This window comes from Uloborus diversus, chromosome 10 (genome assembly GCF_026930045.1).
Source record: "Uloborus diversus isolate 005 chromosome 10, Udiv.v.3.1, whole genome shotgun sequence".
Classification (NCBI taxonomy): Eukaryota; Metazoa; Arthropoda; class Arachnida; order Araneae; family Uloboridae; genus Uloborus; species Uloborus diversus.
Genome location: NC_072740.1, coordinates 21,683,788 through 21,708,801, shown reverse-complemented (window position 1 = coordinate 21,708,801; position 25,014 = coordinate 21,683,788). Strand labels below are relative to the sequence as shown.

At 30.6% G+C, this 25,014-nt stretch overlaps 1 protein-coding gene across 1 annotated transcript in view; it reads right to left on the bottom strand.

The window, feature by feature from the left end:
* LOC129231686 (uncharacterized) overlaps positions 1–24,596 on the bottom strand; it is an 86,301-nt gene extending 61,705 nt beyond the window's left edge. The window contains exons 1-2 of the mRNA XM_054866048.1: positions 24,593–24,596; positions 24,352–24,492 (exon numbers count right to left, since the gene is read on the bottom strand). Of these exons, the coding sequence (XP_054722023.1) occupies positions 24,352–24,492; positions 24,593–24,596 (145 nt within the window). The remainder of the gene's footprint in view (positions 1–24,351; positions 24,493–24,592) is intronic.
* Positions 24,597–25,014: the final 418 nt, after the last annotated feature.

Sequence of the window (25,014 nt, the reverse complement as noted above, 5' to 3'; positions counted from 1 at the left end):
GAAAAGAATGAAAAAGACCACACAATATTTTATTTTTCGTTTGATTTGGGATTCTTTAAATGTTAGCAATGTCAGTTTTCTTTCACGAGCTGAAGGAAATTATTACAACTTCTGACACAAAGAATGAATTTGCCGAACTAGAGAGATTTTTATTTGAAGTGATTTACTTAGTTGTAGGTGAAAATCCGTCATAAATTCAAAACGGCAGTAGAATATGTTTTCACTGCTGCATACTGAACAGCTCTAAAATAATTACCTACTTCCACTGCAATATACAGGAAATGTTCATAACATGTACTGATGGCTCTTATAGTAACCTAAAAAGTATTTTAATTTCCTTTGTATTTTCCATTATAGAACCATGCTCCTTTAACATTTCCATATGCTTTTTTTTACATTTTATTTTTTCTTAAGCTGTACTGAAGCTCCTTCTAGTATATTTGTGAAATGATTTTAGTATCATGCGTGCTAAGTGAATTATTTTTCAACATAAAATTACTTTCATTTTATCTAGCCAATAAAATCTCTCATTTGATTCATGTACTCATATAATCACCGAAGTTTCACAAAATCTACAAACATCAGCAAGTGACTTTGCAAATGGTATAATTTTACACACGCACACAAAAAAAAGCTCCTGTAAACTATGTCCTGATGAGTCTTAAGTTTAACACCAGAACACAATGTTTTGATGTCTCAATTACTGCATTATGTCAGTATGGTTGCAGTTGTTTTAAGTCATTTATAATAAATATTATTATTTTCATTAAAATCTTTATTATTATTAATATTACTGTTATCACTTATTTATTTATTCATTTATTGAAACACAATATTCTCAGTTTACCATTTGTTCTGTTTTCCGGTTCATAAAGCGTCGATGTAGATAATGACAAAACATATTCTTAAAGATCGTTTTCTCAAATATGCTATAGCCGTATACCAATGCTCCTTCAACTAATTTTTAAGAATTGTATAACTTGAATTATTTTTCAAAAAAGATTCGGTGCATTTTCACTGAAATATCATCATCTACCTGTTGAACATTTATTTATTGATTTAGTGTTGGAAGCAGCATATACATTCAAATTTTCTTAATCGTTAAAAGCATCCATAAGAATGTATAGTTTGATGCTTAGTAAAAAAGATTTCTTAACCAATAAAAAAAATAATAAAGAGAAACGCAAAATAGATTCGAATTAACCAATAAGGCAGTGTTTTCACTTCCTTAAAAAATGGTTTGCGATAAACATTTTATGATAATCAATTCCTGACCATTAAATATAATCATTTACTAAACACGAAGCTCAGCAAAATGTAACCAAAACTTTAAAATTCCTAAAGTGTTTTCCCTTTTAAAAAAACTTAATAAAATATTTATCTTTCACAGGACTGCTCTGAAAAATATATTTTGATCCATTAAAACTTTTATTCATGTTGCTCTTTACTGTACTCGTAGTATTTTTTTACATATTTTATGCGCAATTTTGAAGGATATTTATTTATTTATTTTTCCGTTCGCTCCTAAATACAATGTTTCAAACTCGGCATTATATGATGTATGCTTTTTTTTTTAAATAAAATTGTTGTGACGCCGGCAGCCATCAAACACATAAAACCCCTGTTTCAGCTTTTAGTATAAAAATTTACTGTCTCTGTACGTGTTCAGCATTATGGAGCTACATTATTGATCGCGTGCAACGGGAAAAAAACTTTTTCACCGTTTAAAAAATGTAAGTGATAACTGAAAAAGAGCAAACGTCTACTGTTCGAATTTCGAATGGATTTATGTGGAATTAAAGTAAAACGTTTAGTAGAAGCTATAAATGTTTTAAACAATCACTTAAAAATTAATTAAAAGCATTACATGCACACATACAAGCCATTTTTGTGTAGAAGTAAATAGTGTACAGATAGATGGATGTATGATTTCACATCTAAGTGAAAATATTTTCATCTTGGTTTCAAGCTAACTTTTACAAGTTTAAGTAAATTTAAAAACGTTTGAAATGTCAAGCCACATTTACTGTAAATGCAAAATAAACTTTTAAGAACTCTGTTGAAGAAACAGTTCTTAGATTGATTAGAACAATGGTGGCTATAATTAGGATTATAGGAGTTTCCCTCCCCCTTCTTTTTCATTTTATTTTTTTGCTCTCTTTAAAATTGAGTTTTAAAGCAATTAACTCGGATTCACTGTATATTCATGGAGATTTATACGAGTGCAAAAAAATGGCTTGATAAATCTCACTTAAAGTGACACATTCGGGTAATAATGGGGGCATAGATAATCTTTAAGAAATATTTTATCTGCTCTTTAAAATTTTTGGCTTACCCTCTGTGCAGTATTTTGAGTTATTTTAAAAGTTTATTTAACAATTTAGCATTATTGTTACAATTGTTACTCGTCAAAATTGAATATATTATTTTTTAGCTTAACTTGGGAAGAATGTATAGGTGTGTTTAGATGGGTGTTTATTTCTCCCTTTGTGTGTGTATGTGTTTGTGTGTGTGTGTGTTTATGAGCGAATCGACGTTATAAATCAGTCATACACAGTGTGTCAGAAATATTTCCCACATTTGTATACGGCAGAAATAATTGCAACATTTGTATACGGCAGAAATAATTGTCGCATTTGTATACACAGTGCGGCGGAGATAATTGCCACATTTGCTACATAAAGATGTGGCGTAAATCCCTATCGTGACCTTGAACAGAATGTAGTTCACCACTTTATTTGCTACCATAAACGGAATTTACAGTCCCGCATGCTTGTACTATAGCTACGTTACTACATTACTGTCATGCGACGAATCCCTCATTCATTTGACGAGATGCATCTATACACATTTCCGGTATCGGACCGATAACAGGTCCACGAACGACCTCTTCACAGCCAATGTGTTACTGCAGCGTGTGCTGTTGCTGATTTCAAAATTACAGGACATACTTTTTTGAAGAGGAAGGCATAACAGTAACAGAAACTTCTACTGGTTGCAGATGCTACAGAACCACCAGAAGCAAAGACTCAACGATCTAGAGGGGTTTTGATTTTTGGACCCAGCAACTTAGTGTGATTGCACTCAACAAAGGCATCGGTGAATCAGTCCCCCTTCCCCGCGACGAATGCTTAATGGGCACCTGATATCATTACGAGATGATATTCCATGGTCAGTAGAGGTTCCTTCAATATTGTTTCTTGCGTTTTCTTTCTCTAGAAGTATTTAAGTCTTATGTCGACCAGTGTAAGTCAAGAACTGAAAGCTGTCTTCTGCTTCTGTCAAAAAGTAGCTGCAATATTACCTGAGGTCTCTAGGAGGGTAATGCAGAACTAAAGGAAGAGAGTTTTAAAAATGATTAGAATATGATGGCGAGTTCTAGGGCGATTTCAATTTCAAGACGACGGGTATCAGGGTATGTAACATAAATTGTCAAAGCTATTCTTCAAAAGTGTAAATATATTTTTCAATATTTTTTTTCCTTGCATTAAATTGTGCAACAATCAAAATTTTAATGAAGTGTTTAAATAGTGACTTTATTAAATACGACATTGAAAGTGTTGGACGTTTCTAACGTTCCTAATTATTCATAAATATGTGTACTTCCGCTGGCATATCGTAAACATTTTATTCACTATTTATTATTTGGGGTAGTCTTTTTTTTTTTTTGCCACAAGAAATGTTTCTTTTATTAGTATTCGCGGTGCATGATGCATTTTTTAAAATTTAAGTTTCATATACCAAATATTTGGTAAAACACCAGTGAGTTAAAACCGTAAGCTTTCGTTGAAAGTTTTTTTTCTGAATTATGCTGTGTAGCAATACCTACCAGAGCGACTAGTACTGCCTTTACTTCCAATTCTAGTTTCTTCAACTATTTATGCTAGTTATCTCCATTTTTTTTTTTTTTTGGCACTTATACTCCGTTGCTTCTACTGGCTTCATATTTAAATAATATACAATACCTATGTTTTAGTTTCAAAACCAACGTATGTGAGCATTTACTCCAGAATAGTTTAAAGTGAAATTTGCAGTTTTTTCTTTTATATTTAAACATATGCGTTTAACTTTAATATAAACAAAGAAAACCACTGTACGATTCTTTTTTTTCTTCATAAAAGATATTTTCTTGAACAAAAATACTTCTTTTCACCGTCTAGTTTCTTATTTTCTTTCTTTATCCTTAAATGATGGATCTCCTTAACTTATATTCCATTAAACTCGATAAATGAGTCCATTAAAATGGATGAATGGATGATTTTGAACTCTCAAGAAGCCTGAATCTCTTGCCGATCTCTTCAGTTTTTCATTAAACTTCATTCTTTAACTTTAGTCTTCCTATCAGACATCATTGGCTCGTTTGAACAAGGAAACTGAAATCTTTAATTCGGGTAATGGAATGAGGTAAGATACGACACTCCTTCTAAATTACCAGAATTAGAAATTCGCTGAGATCGTAAGAAATCGGACTTCTGAAAATGATCAAATCCAACAAAATGGTAGGGCAATCTTCTCTTTTTTTTTTTCTCTCAGCCAAGATCATTTGATGAAATAGTAATGAATGCTTCAGTCATTTAGTAGAAATTCGTTCCTATCCCGTCTTGAATAGCTAATGTGTAGCGCCTTTAAAGTAATTTCGTTTTGTTAAAAACTCTTTATCTCATAAATGTTGCAGCGGTATATAAGGAAAACACTAAGTAATTTGCTTTTGGTGTAAATAATTTATTGATCTTTTCTTTTGATTCATTTGGTTTCCTGTAATAATATTTTCAAACATTCGTCAGTTAATATTTCTTAAGTAACTCGAATTTGTCTAAAAACATTGAAAATGTCTCGTATTCTACCGAAAAAAAAATAGTGGAAGAGGTTTTTCAACTATGTACCATAAAATATTTTTTAAACTAACAGTTTAAAAGCACTAGAACATTCTGGTTATTGTAAGAATTAACCATTTGATTTGTAAATATATGTTTATCACTCTTTTTTTCGCAGCAGCTAAAGGTATATGATAGACAACAAATATTAGTTTAACGACCTTCAGATAGGTAATGTTTACTTTAATTTTTATATTGGCTAATTTTAAAAGTATATGTACTTCACTGCAATTACTGCATATTAACTCAAAACGTTTGAATTTTAATGTTGTTTTTAATTGTTTGACAAATTAAAATCTACTATGGTTATTGGCTACAATCCCAAACAAACAAAAAGCCGAACAAATGTAGTTCAACGCACCTTAGCTGTGAGTAAAATAGAAGGACGACGTAAAAAAAGTGACAATTATCAAAAACTTACGACACATAGTTATTTCACAGCTACTGTAAGGACTCTTTACAAACGGAAAATTAATTGATCAGTACAGAAGAAGAAATTTGTGAAGAAAAGGACATTTACCCAAAACAACGCTGTTTATACCTATTAATTTGCAAGTATGAAGTGGCATGACGTATATGTATTATAATTGTTTTGCAACACAAGCTGTTTATTATTACTACTAGAAAATCACCCGTCATGGTATGTCGGGTGCAAATTGCTACTTTATTAGAAAGATTTCCCGTACTATTTGGTGGGTTCAAATAGATATCAGAGAAATGTTTAACATTGATTGAAAAAAATATTGAGCTAAGTATATGATTCACGACAGGAAATATGGGTCATTGTCCAGAATGTGTAACTTTTGAGCAAAAATATTTTTCAATATCAAAACTTTTTTTTTTTTTCATTTTTACCTGAAACTGCTACTGAGTAGAAATAACCATAAACAATGGTGCAACTAAATTACAATTATTTCACTTTATAATTATTAATAATCCTTAACTTGTCCTTTATTGCACGAAAACGTAATGCTTTATCAAGTCGAATCAGAAGGAAATCAATGCAACTATTCTGAAAATTATAGACAACAGCTTGAGGGAAAGAAAGAAACAAATTATGTGATCAAATATAAATCGCGATTGTTTTTGATACTTTCAGTTAAAAATATAAAAATGAAACAAATAGGTAACAAAATTAAGTAAAACACTACCAATAAAATATAAATATTTCAATGCAGTACATTAATAAACAATTGTTCTCACAAAAGTAATTGGAATAGATTAATTAAAATTTATTCCTCTAAAATAAATAAGCCTCAACTATGTTGAATGGAAATTTATATCTTTATCGAGCCTCAGGGTCTTTCCTGCCTTCTCTTAATTGCGATAGTATTTTATTCGTAGAAAATAAATGGTATCGCTTTAATATCTGATTCCTTTATTTTTCGAAAGCGTGAAATAAAATTTATCAAAATTTTATTCCCGGTTTTCTGGTTCTTTATTTTGTAAAGAGCGCTTATGAAACTAGGCCCTGATTAATAGACATACTAAGAATAAAATTGGAAAAATGTGTTTTTATCTTATCCTTAAGATCTAAAGCTCAAGCAAAAAAAAAAAATAGTCATTAGTTTTTCCATTCAATTTATAGAAAAAGCAAAAGCACCATATCCAATTTGACTTTAATATCGGAAGAAAAAAGCCAAGTACGCATAGCATAATCATAATAAACGAATTATAGTAATGACCGTCACACAGTTAGCAGGCGGCGTCAAGTAATTATTTTAACGACCTGAGTGTGAGGATTATATTTTAATACTTGATACACTTTGAGCATAACTTAAGACTAAGGAAAATGTGAAGGTGGAATGAGAGCTTTATGAGGGGCCATAAAACCTCTCCAGTTCTGTAAGGATATATATTGTACATGCACCAAAGGAAGCTGAAGTAAGTGGTGTCTTACGACAAAGGCATGCCGTAAGCAGATGAAGGTGATCGCTACAGAATGGTTTCAATGACAATTATGGATAAAATTACTTCCCATTAAGGTCAGATGTTATGAAAGAACCACGTTGCTTATATCTACATAGTTACGTTGACACTTAAATGTAATTGTATTTTGCGAAATGGATTGGATTGTTTTTTATAAACTAAACGGATGCCCGCGAAAACATATTTTTATTTCAAGATATTTATGCTGTATGCGTTTCCGATAATTACTGATCTCATGAGTATCACTTTCAATATTATTTCTAATGCAGGAATTTTAGGATTTCAACGCGCAGTAAGAATATATTTTTACCAAGACATATTTTTTGTATGCAAAATTTTGCTACATTCTCACTTTCATTACTAAGCAAAATTTCTATTACTATGGCTTAGGAAAATAATACAACGTTCATTCAAATTTTACCTGGTTATTGATGGTTGTCCCAAGTTCGTAAGCACTTGCTAAAAATTGAATTTTCAGCATTTTGGAAAAAAATTGTTATTACTTGGCAAGTAAAATTTTAATGTTTTGTATGTGTTTAAGAACTTTTGGGACACCCATAGTAAAAGAAATTAGCATTATATTTCCATTTGTATTTTATTACGGAAAAATCTACATACGTGAAACTACTTTTCGATAAATTCACCATTAGAAAAACGCATGTGTCATATCTTGGCGTTAACTACAACTTACCAGATTCGTAAAATTTGGCCATCTTGGACTTGAATCTGTTCTGAACTTTTACCTTGGTTTCATTTTCTCTTGCAATGTCATTACCAGCAAAAAAAACTTCTTAGGGTAAGAAAATAATTGGAATTACGAGGGAGCTAGGTCCCAGAAGATTCATAGAAAAACAAATCAAACAGCGAAATCCATCATGGTCCCTGTCTGCTTCACTCATCTGTCAATTAACTTCAAAGAATCTACTCGACTGAAACAACTTGTTCACTACGCGAATAAATGCATGTTTTATCTTAGCACTAAATTGTAAAATACCAGCTTCGTAAAATCTGGCCTAAAGTGACCTGAGTCAGTTCTGGACGTTTGCCCGAATATCAGTATCCCTTGCAAAAGGCCTAACCGGCAAGAAATTTCTTGAGATAAGAAATGAAAGCAGGAGGGAAGGTCAAATTGCTGGAAGAATGGTAGAATGACTCGCTGAAAAATAAATCAAGCAGCATCTTCCAATCACCGTTATTCCTACCTTCAGTCATTGAGATGTCTTTGCAAGTTTCACTTAGAGGAACATTTGCTGCATTCATGCTTCATAACTTTTCTTTTTTCAGTGCTATTAGTGCATTCAATTGTTTTTAATTATGAATAACCGACAAACAACGACTTGGACTCGTACCGGAATCAAACAAAATGCTCTTTATTTCTATTTCGTACTCAAGAGGATAGATGTAACTACACATTCACAGCTTTCGTGCCGTTAAATACGCGAGAAATATTCGCAAACGGCACTTACTTTCTAGATTCAGCTTAAAAAGGGTAAAAATTCTGTGGATACGACAACTATGCTAAAAGAATTATAGCAGAATCTTCTTTTTTCGGAACAACTGCAGTCTCAATGAAGAAACAAAAAGGTAAAAAGTGCAGTTATAACTTTTTACAGAAAATAAAAAAATGTAGTTAAATTTTTTTAGATCATTTAATGTAAAGTTAAAAAATAAAAACTTGGCCAATGCTACACAATCCAATTTCATGTATTCTTATAGATCTTCTACTTTCTCTTACAGCATATGCTCTATTTCGTCGGTTAAAACGGTGAACATTTCACATTAAAAATAGTTTTTGTTAGATTTATTTAGACATGTGCCTTTATTGAATTAAGAATCAATATGTAATTCATGCTAAACATTATAAAGAAATAAATTTCTGAATAGTAATTTAGTTATATAAACAAAAATCACCAATAATGAATGAAAATGAAATCAACTGTTCAAAATCATTTTTTCCTAAACACAATTGTGCTATAACGCTCTTGAGACATTTAAATGTTTTCGAAATCTACTTGTTGATTTCAACACTTGTTTGCGTCTGTCATTGTGTGAGAGTGGAAAAAATGGAGAATATTTGGAATGTTTTAGGATTTATGGGGAGACATATATTTCTTCAGTTTTGACCATTAATGCTTTTCTAAATATAATGGTATTAAAAAGACGGAAGTTTATTGTTGAAGATTTATGTACATTTTCTGTGATAACTATTCGTTATATATATATATGCCAAGATTCTGCCTTAAAAGTTTCAATGTAAACCTAAACTAACAAATTTCAAGATCAATATTCATCGAAAAAAAAAGACGGCTAGACGAGAAACGTAAGTTTAGGTGCTTCTATTTTGACTTCCTTATATGAAGAGCAAATGGTGAAACAGAGAAAAGCAATCCTTATGTTGAACGTCAATGAGGTAAGTAGTAACCGTTTGCTTTTGTACGAAAACTAAATTTAGAAAGACTGACAAACGAATTGGCAAATATAGTGCAAACATGTGTTTTGAAGCAATATATTTTACAATTTTTGCTTCAGAACGTTACGTTCATGCATTTGTTAAGAATGTATCACGCTATATACAAAGTAAAATTAGTCTAGCATTTAAAATATCTCTAAAACGTGCTACAGCTCAATTAGCAATATAAATAATTAAGGTATGCTTGGGGGAAAATTTAACAGTAACTTATTTAAAAGGTATGTAGTGTAATGAGATCCATAAATAAAGTTTTAATGTATTTGAAGTTAATTTTAGTTGTTTTCTGCATCTATCAAAATGTTTATTCACTTTAGACTTTTTGAATCGTAAAGTATGGTTTGAGTCGAGAGCAATGGTAGCACAAATTCCATCGCTGTAGCTCGGCGATTCAACGCAACTTTCAAATTTTAACTTTTCTGCAGAGGGTATGATTTCTATAGAGTGTCCTCCAAGACAATTAAAGATGCAAAAACCCAATGATTTTGAACATTAGAAATAAATCCGGGAATTTTAGGGGATAAATCGGGAGTTTTGAGGAACATTTATAATTTTAAATGTAAACAACCTTTTTCTTTTTACATTCTTTGGTATTTTTTGATAATGTTACGTATTTTGAATTATTAATTGTATTAAATGTAAACTAGATACCAAGCATTCCTGAAGACAAAAAAGCCGCCCAAGCTGTAACATTACTGCTACTAAAATTTCGCTTTCGAAGGGACGGTATGAAGTTTTTTTTTTTTGAAAACGAATTAAAACGTGGTTCTTATACATATCATCGGCGTTCTTTTCCGTTTGAATTTGGATCGTTTAGATAACTTGGAATCACGCGGCGAGATCTTTTAAGTTCTTTAGATATGCTCGTAATTGAAGCAATTATCTAACACAATGCCTCAATTTCATCGTACCCTTTTTCCTGAGAGAATTGTATCTTTTATCATTTTCTAAAAGATGCATCGAAATTATAAAATTAATTCCTTAATTATAAATATTAACATAAATGAGACAGTGGGAAGCAAAAGGATTTAAGTGGACTATTTAAAGTTTCGAATAAATCACGTTGAAAAATCCGGTCCTAAATAGGCTTTCATTGAAAAGTTTTTCTAATCATACTGTATAGCAGCATCTACCAGGGTCACTAGTACTATTTCTTGCCGCAAAGCAGATTAGAGGTTCTCCTATCATTTGTATCGGTTATCCCTTTGCTTCTCAACTCCTCAAATGTCCAAAGTTTTCTGCGACTTTGCAACCCCAAATATTTCCTTTTTTTTTTGTAATATTATTAAACTCGCAATGTTTAACAATAGAAATCCTTGATTAAATTTATAAATTTTATTTTCATAGATTTATTTCCGGAGAATCACAAATAGTGAAAAACTGCCAAAAGCAGTAATTGTCCTATAAATTTGAAATTCACTATATATATCTCCCATTGTTATTTCTTATAAAACTGCTTTCAGCTTTTAAATAATTCTGAAATTTTCTTTTTGTCGTACTAAGACAAATGGTTCACGGTTAGAAATACATACTTATTAAACATGGTTGTTCCACACTGGTTACAGAATATTTGAAATCACCCTCTTCGTTTACAAATGAAATTCTTAAGCAATAATTAAGTTAAACTGTTAACTTTCTATTTCTTACAAGTTTCAGAGAGCGGTTTTAGCTTTCATGAGCTCAATATAATATGAGAGAATCAATTGGATCTTTTAAAAGAGTTAGGATAGCGAATCTAATTAAATGCTCTCAATGTTTGAATGAAATAAATTCATTTAATAAACAAATCGCAACTTTCATCAACTTTACAAGTTTAAAAAATTCAGAAAATCAGAAAATTATCGTATGAATCTGCAGTTTGCTCCATAATACTTATCGGATCGGTTCACGTTTGTTTTTTTTTTTTTTTTTTGGTAAATAAAATTGTGTAGCATTGCTAGCATTGAAGATCTGAAAATGCGAATCATCTAAGTAGGCTTAACTGCGTCCGCTGTCTATGATAGTTATAACAAGGGATGAACTTTAGTAGGGAATAGTGTTTTACCTTTGGACACTTTTCATATTTTAAATTTTATAGTCAATTATTCAAATCAAATCAAAAATCTAAAAGTCAAGTTAAAATACCCCAACATATTTCAATGCAATATTTTTTTTAAATTCAGACATTTTAAAAATAAAATATTGCCATCAATTTAAAGTAAGAGTTCCAAGATGTCCCAAGGTACAACATCCTATTGTACCTTGGAACACATCGTGTTGTACCACGGGAAAGTCTTCATAATTCAGGAAACAGTCATAAACTAGAACCAATTTTGCATCAAAAAACATGTTTTTTCATGGTAATGATTTTAATCATGAATAATGAATTGTGAATATTGAATCAATGAATAATTATCTAACATTGAATGCGTTTAAAAGACTACATAAGAGTAGAACATTTTTCCCTGTTCCTAAACCTATCTTAATTATTAAGAACCATGCATATGTTGTACCTTGGAACGTGTCCTAAGGTGCAATATGTTTGGCTGTCCCAAGCTACTATCACCACGTGGTTTAAGAAAAACCAAAATGGTGATCGATCTAGATGCTCTTTCATTAGTTTCTCGTAACCAAAATATTTAATGTACTTCTCTTTTATAACAATATAAATTTCAGTTGATTAGTTTTACATATACAAAGACAGAAAATGAAATAAAAGTGAAGAAAATATTTTTTGGAGTCAGAAAATTTTCTTTCTCTCACAAAATCGTCAATTTACTCATTTGATGATGATTGTTACTATGGTATTATTTAGTAATGAAGGTTACTATTAGGACTACAAAAACATGTCTGCTAAAAAATAGATTCTTAGAAATTAGCGGTGTCTCAAGGTACAGCATTCACCCGTACTGTTTTGATGTGGTTTGAGCAACAAACGGTGCACATATTCAACTCTAGTAATGATAGGTATTCTTTATGTTTAATAAGATGACTAAACATTTCGTTTGTTTTTCTAACTGTGACTATACAGTGCCACCTTTATACGCGATTTGGAAGGTTTTTTTTTTTTTTTAAACGATGTCATAAAAAATTCATGAACCTGTAAAGTATTCTTGTGCAAACCGCACATTCATATGAGAGTTTGTTTTATTTCTCTAAACTTCTTAGGGTGTCAGTGATTTTTCGGACACCCTGTATATTACGGTTGTAGTTCGTCTCACGGCACAATTTAAGTTATGTTCAGAACCTGTGAAAAGTTAAGTTACTGGGCTGCTTAATTAAATACATTACAAAATAAAAGAAAAGCACTCTAGCGCATCAGTGGTACCTCATTTTCTGAAACAGGCCTCAAAAATTTTTTTTTGCCTAATTCGTTCTCGATTGTCAGAGACTTTCAACAACTGCATGTCACAACTAACATAGATGTTAAAAGTTGATCATAAAAATCAAACAAATTAATGATCATCGATAATGTTTTCTTTATATATAGGGATAGGGTGCGTGGTATCATTTTTGGTATTAAATACACGCGAGAGTCCGCTTAGAAGAATCATCAGTCGGAAAATAATTTCAACAAGTGTTTGTCAAGAAAAATTAGTGTCACAAAGACCTTGTACTTCAATGAATGTCACGAAGACAGTTTTTCGTACAATTTTAGACAATTTGGCTTAGCAAGCGTAGACTACAGCAGCAGGATCTGTACAAACTGAAGAAATATTAAAAACAAAATTGAAAGTTTTATATTTGCTTTATATATAAGAAGTTGTCTTTGGAAAGTTGCTACCCTTCATAAATAGCTTATGAATAGAATGGTTTTTATGATAAGGAAGATAAATTCACAGAAAATATCTCATTTTATACTAAATAAAATATTCACTTATCTTCCCTAAATAAATAAAAAGAAGAATCATCATAGCGAACAAATATGCTAATACAATTAATGTTTAGATAACGTGTGTGGGTTATATCGTTTATACTTCTTTCTTGTTTTAGTATTTTTTAAAGTGGCGGAATTTTCTTAAAAGAGATATCCAATATCAAAAAGATCTGAGGGATGATTATAATAACATAATAATTTGTCTTTTATATTTTAAAAGATTACATTTGAAAATACGGATTAATAATCCTCAGAAAGCTGAATAAATATAGCAAACAGAGAGGAAATTGTTATGTACCATGGCTAATGATTGAAATCAATTACTATGTTTTATAACATAGAAAAATCGACATTAAGTGTGTTTAATCGATAAATAGATTTAATTATAAATAAATGAAATCACTAAATATAAATTTAAGTAAAATGTAGGAAAAAAAATTTGTAAACGAATCAGCGGTTTTGTCGCTCCCCGGTGATCGATACTAACCTTCTCATTCAGCCCGCGTAATTCATTGGTTACTGACACTAAACTTTCTGTTCATGTTACGGGTTTCATCGGTAATTTACCATGTAAAATACGATATGAATCAAAGAAATTGAATATTAGTAATTTCATAATTGTATCTTTAATGTACAGTGGACCTCCAACTATCCGAATCAATTGGGACCGGACCCATTCATATAATCAAAAATTCAGATGGTTGGATTTTATCTGAAAAAAGGGTCGATTTTGATTAATTACTGAATGTGTGCTGAAAATGTAAGATAAAAACCATTTTTAAAGAATTAGATATTTTAATTAATAAAATAAGAAAAAGCAACATTTTTTACTTGTTGTTTAAGTATGCTTAAAAAAAACTGTACGTTAGTACAGTATGTACAGACCATGTAGCTGGATATATCGGTCAAAGTAAACTGTTCGATTAGTTTCGTGGAGGAACTAGCGCGTAGATAGAATCATTATCTTGCGATTATAATCATTGCGATTCATATATTTGCAATTCTGAAAGTGATTCGGATAATAAGAGTTCTTGGAGCTCTACTGTACTTAAGTATTACTTATTAAAAATTTCTAACGGATTTTGTTAAAATACCCTAAACAAATAACATCAATCCATTTGCACTACGCGCTTGTCCTGACTGGGATTTTCTCATGAATGCAAGAGGCAGATAACGTGTAAGAGTTCTTTTTTTTTCTTATGTATACGCCCGCCAGCACTACATTTTTTTTAAATATTCCATTTTGTCCAATTATCTGCAATGATACGATCCAAAAGTAAAGTACACATCAATTTTACAAACATACAGCACTGTCTATTCTCATTGAAATTTATATCGTTGGAAAGAAAAAACGTTTATCTTTGTTTACACATAATCGCCATCTTTTTCGGTGCATTATTGTCGACGGTGCCTTAACTTCTGTATCGAGTGTCACAGAATTCCACCGCCAGAGTGGGAAATTACAGTCAACAAACTACTCCGTTCTTGATTGCAGTCCGGAGCTCGAGTCTAGTGATTACCACTTGTTTCCTAAGTTTCAGGAGCACTTTGATGGCCAACGTTTCCAGAGCGACGACGAAGTAAAAAAGGGGTGAAACGCTTCCTCAAAGTGTTGGCGGTGGAATTCTGTGACACTCTATACAGAAGTTATGGCACCGTCGACAATAATGCACATGTACAGAAAAAGATAGCCATTATATATAAAACTAGAGAAACGTTTTTGCTTTGCAACGATGTAAATTTCAATGGGAATAGACAGTGCTGTATAATTTTAAAACTGATGAAAACCTTACTTTTGGATCAACCCTCTTATTACGTCAGTACTACATTTCACATTTCCCGATCTGAATGTTTTTCAGTTTTAAATAAACATTAAACGGATCATTTTAACATGATTTTTCTACGTTTGTTTTGTGGTTAAATCTAAAAAAAAAAAAAAAAACTAAAGGTCTTTAACAAGACAGAATGAATTGTTATTGCATTAAACATTAGCCCAGATAGCACACATAACCATGGGCGCCCATATAGGGGGGTAAGTGTGGGCTCAAGCTCTCCCCCCCCCCTTATAAATTAGAACTTCCTTGCTTTTAGTACTTTTTCTTTGCAGAAATGTAAAAACATTTCTTCTCCAGCCATTAATGAATAAGTTATGAAAAATGTCAATTTTTAATAAATCTAATCTGTATTGAAATCGGCTTCCATGGAGAAAATATCTTTCTTAAACATGGGGAAAATATCTGAGCACCCCCTTAAAATTTTGCATATGGGCGCCAATGCACATAACGTTTAAACGTTTCAGAAACTTTTTAAAATGGTAGTCACAACTTTCACATGTCCGTGAGATGAAGTGTACTTAATACATCGAGAAAAATAAACGAAGTCTCAAAGTCGAAAAACAGTGAAACAAAGAACTTTGGCGACAACTGGTTTCAAAACTTTAACCAAAGCATTTACCATGCGCGGCATTTATAGAATTCAAATTTATAAAATTCAATTTACAGCAGTAATTATCGGTACAAAATTATAATGGTTATTTTCAAAAAATAATTATCGAACTTTGCGTTTCCTAACCTACATCACATTAGCCAAAACTTTTGTAAAAACAAGAACATAAAATAGAGTATCGTTCAATGCTAGCTTCTGAAATTCATAGAAAGCGAGGGATATAAATCAGCTGATTTAAAGCTTAAGACAACATCACACTTTTGTAATGCATTAAAAGTGGATAGTTTAATTATATTTGCAGACAACGATTATAAATATGTACGGAGCTTTTAGAAATAAATTTGCTTTTCTATGAATTCAAAAGTACTCTCGTCTCAAAATGCAATCTATTTTGTTTAGTCTTTTCAAAGCTAACAGCCTATCACCTGACAATCAAAGGCCACTTCAAATTGCTTTTATAAAGATTCCGTTCTGTTGTGAATGAAAATCAATATTAAAATTTTTTAAAGCAAATTTTCCAAGAGGAATAATTAATCTTTCCAATAATTAGCGCAAATGCTAAGAGGTGAACTAAAAAGAATAGGAAAGTTAAACATCTGTCATTGAATTATTGACTCTCATCACAGTAGAAAATTATTCCAATTCTGCTCTTTGAAGTTATGTTCTTTCTCGAGCTGGGGAGAAAATTGATTAATGCTAACAGTGATGGGGAAATGCAGTTGGCAGGGAGCCAAATCGCGTACAAATAAAAACTGATAGCGAAGGATCTGTGAAAATTTAGATTTATTTCTACCGTAAATTGTATTTTATACTTGACGAAATACGGAAAAAGGAGATGATGCCCGCATAAACTAATGCCTCTGCTGAAAGTGCCGCACTTAAGTCGTTGGGAAAATATAACCAAGTGCCAGATACGTTTTTTTATGTTGCATTTATTCGTTACGTAACGTTTTTGTTCCATTTTCTTGTATAGCTACAAATGAAGGACACTCAGGCTTTTCTTCATACGGAAAAAAAACAACAATTTAATAACAAGCGGTGTCAGAAAGAAAAGGTCAAACTTGAACTCTTTCATTACATTTTCCCCCCTTTTCATTAAAAAAAATAATGAAACAAAAAATAAGACTTTAACAAAACGCATCTGACTTGAAAATGTATACAATGCCTTGAATAATAACTGAAATATTCAAGTTAGTTTTTAGCTTAAATGCTTTATGTGTTTCACATTTTCATTGCCATGTTGAAAAGCACAACTTGCTTTTTTAAAGTTTTTACATTTATTACGTTGACATAAATGTAAAATGAAAATTTTTATTTAATCTAAATTGTTTTGAAGGCACCCAAAGGCGACGAAAAGTGAAAATGCAGTTAATTTTTTTAGACTTGTCACTTGTAAAATTTCAAACCTGTAGTGAATCACTATATGCTATAACAGAGCTTAAAGTGAACTATGCTATTTAAAAGCTCAAATTATTATGCTAACGATTCAATATTGAGTGTATATTGACAGTTATATTTCATATTTAAGGCACTATCAAAGCCAGCTCTACTGTTTAAAATTTTACTCGAGAGACAAAAATCATCTATGAATTATACCGTTTTTCAAAGAAAATCGGTATATGGTAGTAATTTTCCATGTGATGGAGTTCTATGTCTTCCACTTCACTTTGTAGCATGATAGTATCCACCAAGAAGTATCAAGTTCAGAAAAAAAAATGAAAACTAATTGATTAAGGTAGTTTTGATACTAAACGCCTGATGTAATGTTCCATGTGATTTCATCAAAAAATAGCAATATTTTCGTTTCTATCATACATAATATTCGCACGTTGCAGATTGGTTTAATTAACTCTTGAATCCTTCGTTTCATGCTAATATCATGTAGATTGTCGATAAAAGGGAGTGTTTTCCAGAATTTATGTTTAAGATAATCAAATTATAGTGATTAAAAATGTGTTTTTAACTTAACAGATAATACGAACATACATTGACAGACGAATAATACCAACGGATAATACGGACTATGAAATAAACACATACCTTTACACACCTATACACACCCATACCCTTAAACACATACCATACACCCTAATATGTAAAAAAAAAAAATAATAAAACATTATAAACGCACCTTTTTTTTTTTTTTCAAATTTGAATTTAGTGCGTTGTTTATGTTTTAAATTGTCGTTGTTACTGATCAATATATTTTCTTAAATTTCTAAACATATGCAACTTAAGTAACAAATGAACAAGATAATTATAGTTAAGTTCATAGTATACTCTTATTAGGGAAACTTATTTAAAATATTTATAACTTAAAAAACATTTTAACTTAGAGACATTTTATTTTGATATAATAATAAATACATTGTAATATACTTTTAAAATTTGAGCTGAAATTTCTTGTCATAAATAAAGTACTTCTAAGTTTCTAGTAAGAGAGCTTGGAGTCACACAAGGAACATATGTTTGGAAATAGTCCAATCAAAATTCTTTAAAGCTATTATTAATTAATTTTTCATGCTGACGCACACAAAACGGCAAAAAGAACTATGGTGGTGACAGTGCCGAAGGATGATAAATGATGATGAGACTTATAGTGTTCTGAAAGGAGGAAAAGTTATTGCTAAAAGGTGCTACTCTGGAAGTAGGCTTTAGATAACATCCATCAAAAACGACATTTAATATGTTCATAATGAACCCTTCAAGAACAAATAGCCCTTTAAGTGTTAAGAATGAAAATTTAAATGTGTTTAAAATGTGTTTTTTTTTTTTTTTTTTTTTTGCCATGAAAATATCTTTGCTTAGATACATAAAGAATGTAAAATAATAGTAAACTGAATAAAGACTGAGAAAAATTGAAATTACGATCAATAAATACGGTTAAGAAATTTAATAATGTTCATAATGAACCCATCAAGAATAAATAGCCCTTTAAGTGTTAAGAATGAAAATGTAAATGTGTTTAAAATGTGTTACGATTTTTTTTTCTTTTTTTGCCATGAAAATATCTTCGCATAGAGTCATATAAAGAATGTAAAAGAATTGTGATCTGAATTAAGACTGAGAAAAATTGAAGATACAATAAAAAATATGGTTACGACCTTTACTAATGTTCATAATGAATCCTTCAAGACCAAATAGCCCTTTAAGTGTTAAGAATGAAACTGTAAATGTGTTTTAAATGTTTTACGATTTTTTTTCTTGCCATGAAAATATCTTCGCTTAGAGACATGTAAAGAAGTTAAAAGAATTGTGATCTGAATTAAGACTGAGAGAAATTGAGCGTTAATAAGAATGACTGAGAGAATTTAAGCGTTATTAAGAAATACATTTTAAGACTCATCCAAAACAAAAACGGCATTTAATGATGTTTATAACAATCTGCTAAAGAGAGAGCAGTTTCATTTATTTGTCGAAGACGAATTAAGAATTAACCTTATATAATATTGTATTTTCTGATTTAAGAATTCTGAATAAAATGGGGAAATAGCGAAAAATAATTTTGTTACTAACATTATTTAAAGAAGATAAAAGGTAAGGAGCTCAATAATATTAGAAAACGAGCTGATGTGTGCATCACATGACTTCCTTTTACTCCAATTTAATGTTTTTTCCCCATTGTTGGCAATTTTAATGTGGTTCAATAGTTTACTCTCTAAATATCACCAACAGTGGCCGAATTGAAACCAGATTAAAAATTAAAAAAAATCGCCAAATTTGTCGCCAAGTTGGTGACAAAACTTGGCGACCAAAAGACTGGCGATATATCGCCAAGTGTCCGCCAAACTATAACACCACTTGAGTTTACATCGAAATTCACAATGATTTCTCCCCAAAAAGGGGCAAAAGACCCCTTTAGAAACACCCGAATGCAACCAAAAGGGGAGGTGCACAACTAGACCCCACCTACCAAATTTCAACATTTAGGACATACCGTTCTTGAGTTATGCGACGTACATACGCATAGCCGCACATACATACAGACGTCACGAGAAAAGTCGTTGTAATTAACTCGGAAATCGTCAAAATGGATATTTCGCGTGTCTATACGTTCTTAAGCACTTATCCACGTGTGGTCTAGTCAAAAAAAAAAAAAAAAACTCAACATTCATTCGAGGGTTATTAAAATGGAAATTAAGGTCGATTTTTGAGTGAAATTTTTTTCGCGAATACGATACTTCCTTGTTTGTAAAAGGAAGTAAAAAAAGAGTTTCTAAAGGTGTTACTGTAGCAGTAAGCATCATAAATTATCTATTGTTAACAGCATCTATCTCTGGCGAATTTAGAGAGGACGGAAAAGTATTTTTTCGTTAGACCGTTGAAAGATATATTTTAGAAATGCGATTTTGCTATTAATTCCTTTTATTTTCTTATGCAATTTCTAAAATACCAAAAGATTCATTAATGAAAATCGCTTCCACCGATAAACAAAAAAAAACGAAAGTTAAAGTAAACATAAATACCATTAAATAACGCCTTTTTCCTTAGCAATCAAGTATCGTTTTTATTTTGACACTGCAACATTAAAGAATGTTGCGGCAAAATAAAAAGATTGAAGCTTAAGGTAGTTAATAGCATTACTTTTATGTCAAAAGTAAGAAAAATTAAAGGAAATGGCATGATTTAACAAAATTTATTTTTGATTAAGGAAAAAGTCGAAACATGTACAAACTTTTAAAAACGATATTCATATTTTTTCTCCTATGCATCTCTTCTGCCTTGCTTTGGCGGAATCACTCTCACATAATGTTAATCTTCATATACCATCCAGAATATATTCTGGTCTTAAGAAAGGAAGCTTAAACATAGAAGACAGATATCTATATGTTGTACAGAATGAAATTAAAACCTTAGTTCTTCACTTATTATGTGTATAGGTATTTCTTCTTTCAGACACATTTCAAAAATAAGCAGCTGTTATTTAAAATTAAAACAAAACCTAATTTTACACATTTTTACAAAACGTTTTTGCTTCCAACTTCCAATCCTCAGAAGCCAGCATTCCTTAATTAAGAATCGAGGCACGTCAGTTTGTCGCAGGTAAAAGGTACTCCTTATCAATTCATAGTGTTCTAAATTCGTAGCGTTTGTCCAATAATAAAGTGATGATTTTTATTTTATGATTTGTTAAATATTCTTATCCAATTTTTTAAATTTCTACCAATGTCCACTGGCAGTGAGTCAAAGAGTATGACATGATTCAAATAAACTAACAACTCGTTTTAAATTAATGATAGTATTATTTTAAAATATTTAATAATTACACAAAAAGCAATACACTTACAGCACAAGTTACTTTAAGCCACTTGGACGAGTTAATTTCTAGGTGATAGTTTAAGACAAAATTAAACCTTTTAGTATCAAAACCAGCTGAATCTATTTTTAATCATTAAACTTCCAAATGTAAAATCAAAGCTTGTATTTAACTGTGTCAAAACTCACCTTAGAAATAATGGAAAAGTTGAACGATTTGTAAACCGTAAGAGTTTCAACAATTTCCGGAAAAAGCTGTTTGTAAGCTTTTCTTGATTAAGTACTGATGCACAAATAAAATAATTTTTAAGCTTATTTTTTTATTATCAACATAAAAAATAAATTGGAAGGAAAAATCAGACACATGTGAAGTAACATCGCTAGCCATAATCTAAGTTGAGTTTGAAAAAATGATCATCATTTTTGCATACTTAAAAAAATGTAAAGAAGAATGATGAAGTTGTATACCCATATTTTATGTATATTTAGTTATGTTTTACTGTTAAGAAATTCAAAACGTATTTTAAGGAAAAATTCAAAACCAAAATTTGAAAAAATGATCATCATTTTTACGCATTTAAAAAAAATTAAAGAAGAATGGCGAAGTTTTATATTTCATTTTCATATTTAGTTATATTTTCACTGTTATAAAATTAAAAGCGGGGGAGGGGGGAGGGAAAGAGGAAATTATTTTAAGAGAAAAATTCAAGATCATAAATTTGTGTGATATTTTCCCTTTTCAATATTTAAAATAAAGTGCATGCAAAATTACAAGAAATTCATTCAGATATAAGTAAATTAGCTCTAATTTAACCAATACCGATTTTTTTGTACAATTTTAAAGCATTAGTTTCTTATTATGTTAATCTTCATTTGTCTAAAGTTAAAATATTTATTCAAAACAGAACATCTTCTAAAACACACCTTTCCACAATTTTGTACTCAGTGAGTATCATTAAATTGCACGTGGTATTGAGAAAACATTATAAACATTAAAACTTATATTAATAAAAAATTTATTACTTTATTTATAGGTGACAAAAAATAAAACATTTTCATCCAGAAAATTACATTCATTAAAAATAAAGTTAGCTCAGATTTTTTTAACACTGTAAACATGTTAAATTACATGAATTCACTGTGGTATTTCAAACGCACGTCAAGTGGTGCAGATAAAGGTTTTGCTTTTTGCCTATATGATAAGAAAAAAAGTACGGCATTTTTATTAATTTTTCGAATTTTTTGCGAAACAATTTTATAACTAAATCTGGTATGACTGTCTAGAAAATAATTTTGCCCCCCTGAGAGTGAATAACTTGTAGACCATGGCCGAAAAAAAGAAGCCTGGAGGAATTTTTGAGAAGGACAGGGCTCACACAGAGCTCATTATATTGAAGGAGAAGAAATGTTCTATATGATAAAATAAAGAGAAAAAAAAAAAACGAATTTTTTAAAAAAAATTCTCATTTTCTGGTAACACTTTTATGCCTGAAATTGGCGATCTGGCAATAAAATGTTTTTAATCAAATTTCGGTTTTTTAAACTACAAAAAAATAGGTTAAACGTGATCAAACCTCATTTAAAAATTAATTCTTCATCAAAAGTTTTTCATGTTTTTCAAAATTATGTCAACTTGTTTAAGCAAAGCAATTAACCAGGCAATAGAATATTGATTTCCGAAAATAAACTGCAATGTCTTTTAGCAATTTAAGAGTTAAATCAAGTGAAAAAATGAAACATTTAACTCAGGTAAACTGTATGTACTCTCTCAAATTACAAGTAATTATGTCTACATCGGACATTTATGTAAAATATTTTAAGAGAGGTAAGGACTATGCAATGCGTAAATCCCTCCTTTCCGAACTCCTCGCATTTTGATTTTTTTTTAATTTTATTTATTTATTTATTTGTTTTTAATAAATGAAAATAATTCGCTTCGTTTTGCATTTAGGATATTTTTACGAGAAATTAAGTCTACTGTTTCGCGTATCCATTCGTTTTTTTAAATGTATTTCTTTCCCTTTTTTTCGATTACTTATCTTTACGGGAGTACAAACTTCCAAGAGATTTTTCAAAAAAAGCTTCTAGCCTACACTGAAGTAGTTCAAAAGTTTGATTGTCTCGTAAATTGCAAAATTCCCCAAATCTAATTTTCGTAGCTAGTCAGTACATCACTACCTTCTAGCTGCAGGGTAAGAAAGTCGAAGTTGTCTAAGTAATGCATGAATATATACTACTAATGTCAATGGAAAGTTATTAGAAGATCCCAGAGGATTCTTTGTGGTGCTTTATTTAACAAGAAAAAAATTCATTTGTGCATTTTATTTCGAACTTTTCTCTCTGGTCACTAACAACAGAAATTTATTGCTAGTTTTGCAAAAAATGACCTTTTAACCATTATGTAAACACTCTCAAATCATTTAAGGATATTTTGCTCAAATCGTAAACATCAAAAAAAGTTAAAAGTTGAATACAAAAACGTAACCAAGTTTATAAATAGAAAACTGAAAAATAAAGCCCCGTAAGTTTACTTATTTTTCAATTAAAGATTACAAACGTATGTTCAGGACAGAAAAATAAGTGAAGAACTACACATGTATGATAAACATTCGGTTAACCACTCATTTTAATCCAGCATCTACCACCTCTCTTCAGCATTGTTAGTTAAGACTTGGAAGCAAAAAAATAATCTAAAGTGTATTATTTATGAATTTTATATTATTGTATTATCGCCTTTTAGTTTTTTGCGGAATTCGTTCTCGTCAACAAATTTGTAGGGGTTTTTTTCTGGAACATTTTATTCATCTGGAATGTATTTTAATTTTTGTTATCAATTAAAGATTCACTCAAATGCTCGTAAGGTTTTCTTTAGAGCGACTCTTTGACAAATATACAAAACTTTTTAAAAGAACATTCTAAAACAGCTGGAGTTCAGGCGAAGAACCTGCTACAAACGGAGTGGGCCTATGTATTTTCTGCAAATGTTTATGAAGTCAACTGCTCAAGTGCCACCTAAAATAGACCTGAACATGAGTTGAAAGGATTAGCATTCAAACCAATCATAAGACTACTGAAGATGGATAAATGCAGGATTAAGTTAATTCGTTGAAGGATTTTTTTTTCTTGATATGATATTATAGACGCCATGGTGATAACGTGTAGGGATGTTTTAAAACAATAGATTTTAAAACATAATCTCACTCCGTAAAATGGGGGTAACTAATAAATGTTTTATGAAAGGTTAGAGATTAATATTGTGAAATAAAAGTTAATGGGAGCTGTACTGCATGTCATATTTTATCAAGTATGCTTTGATAAATTTATTCCAGAATAAATCTTTTTTTTTTTGCACACGTATAATATGATCACCTACTGTTAATTTCCTTTGAACTTTTGTAATTACTCGACAACGTCGAGACAAACAACCCGTCTTGACACTTTGCATTAAAAAGTTTTTCCTATCGTCAAAAGTAGACCCTCTAATCGTACAATGTCTTCAAAAGAATGGTGAAAATATTTCTTACCTGATTCGCAAAATGAGATGTTCAGCTTTTTAATAGTGAAGAATCCTTCATTACAAGCACAGTATCCATCGGAGCATGTGCTATTTGGCGTTGATTTATTACATTGGTCAGAATTGTTACATGCATCTCCAAGTTTTATACCTGAAAAAGACAATAACGTATTACTTACAGAAGAATGCAGTTTAAGTGCAGGAAATGACATTCGAAATATATTTTTTCGTTCTTATACAAATATTCAAACTCATTCTTATATGAAAAATATGAAAGTTGTAACTTTAGAAGAAACATGCGAAGCAAATATCAATACCTTCACAACGTTGTTTACATCTGTTTAATTTTCATGACTGCCAAAACTCCATCTTTTTGCTCTTAAACGGTAACCGAAGTGAATGCTTAACACTGCATACTTTCTCATGTAGTATAGAAAAAGTCACAGAACAATTAATCACAGCCAATACAAGTATTTCAAATGATTGAACCAGATTTTGGAGAATTTGTTATTCAATAACTAGGATTTTAGAATTCCGTTATCACTAGTGACAAGGAAATTCAAATTAACTATACTAGGCCGCCCAATGAGAATGTAATCTGTGAGATTTCAAGCAAAACCAATTCCTTATTTTACAAACGGAGGTTTACATGACTACGGTTGTTAGTACGACT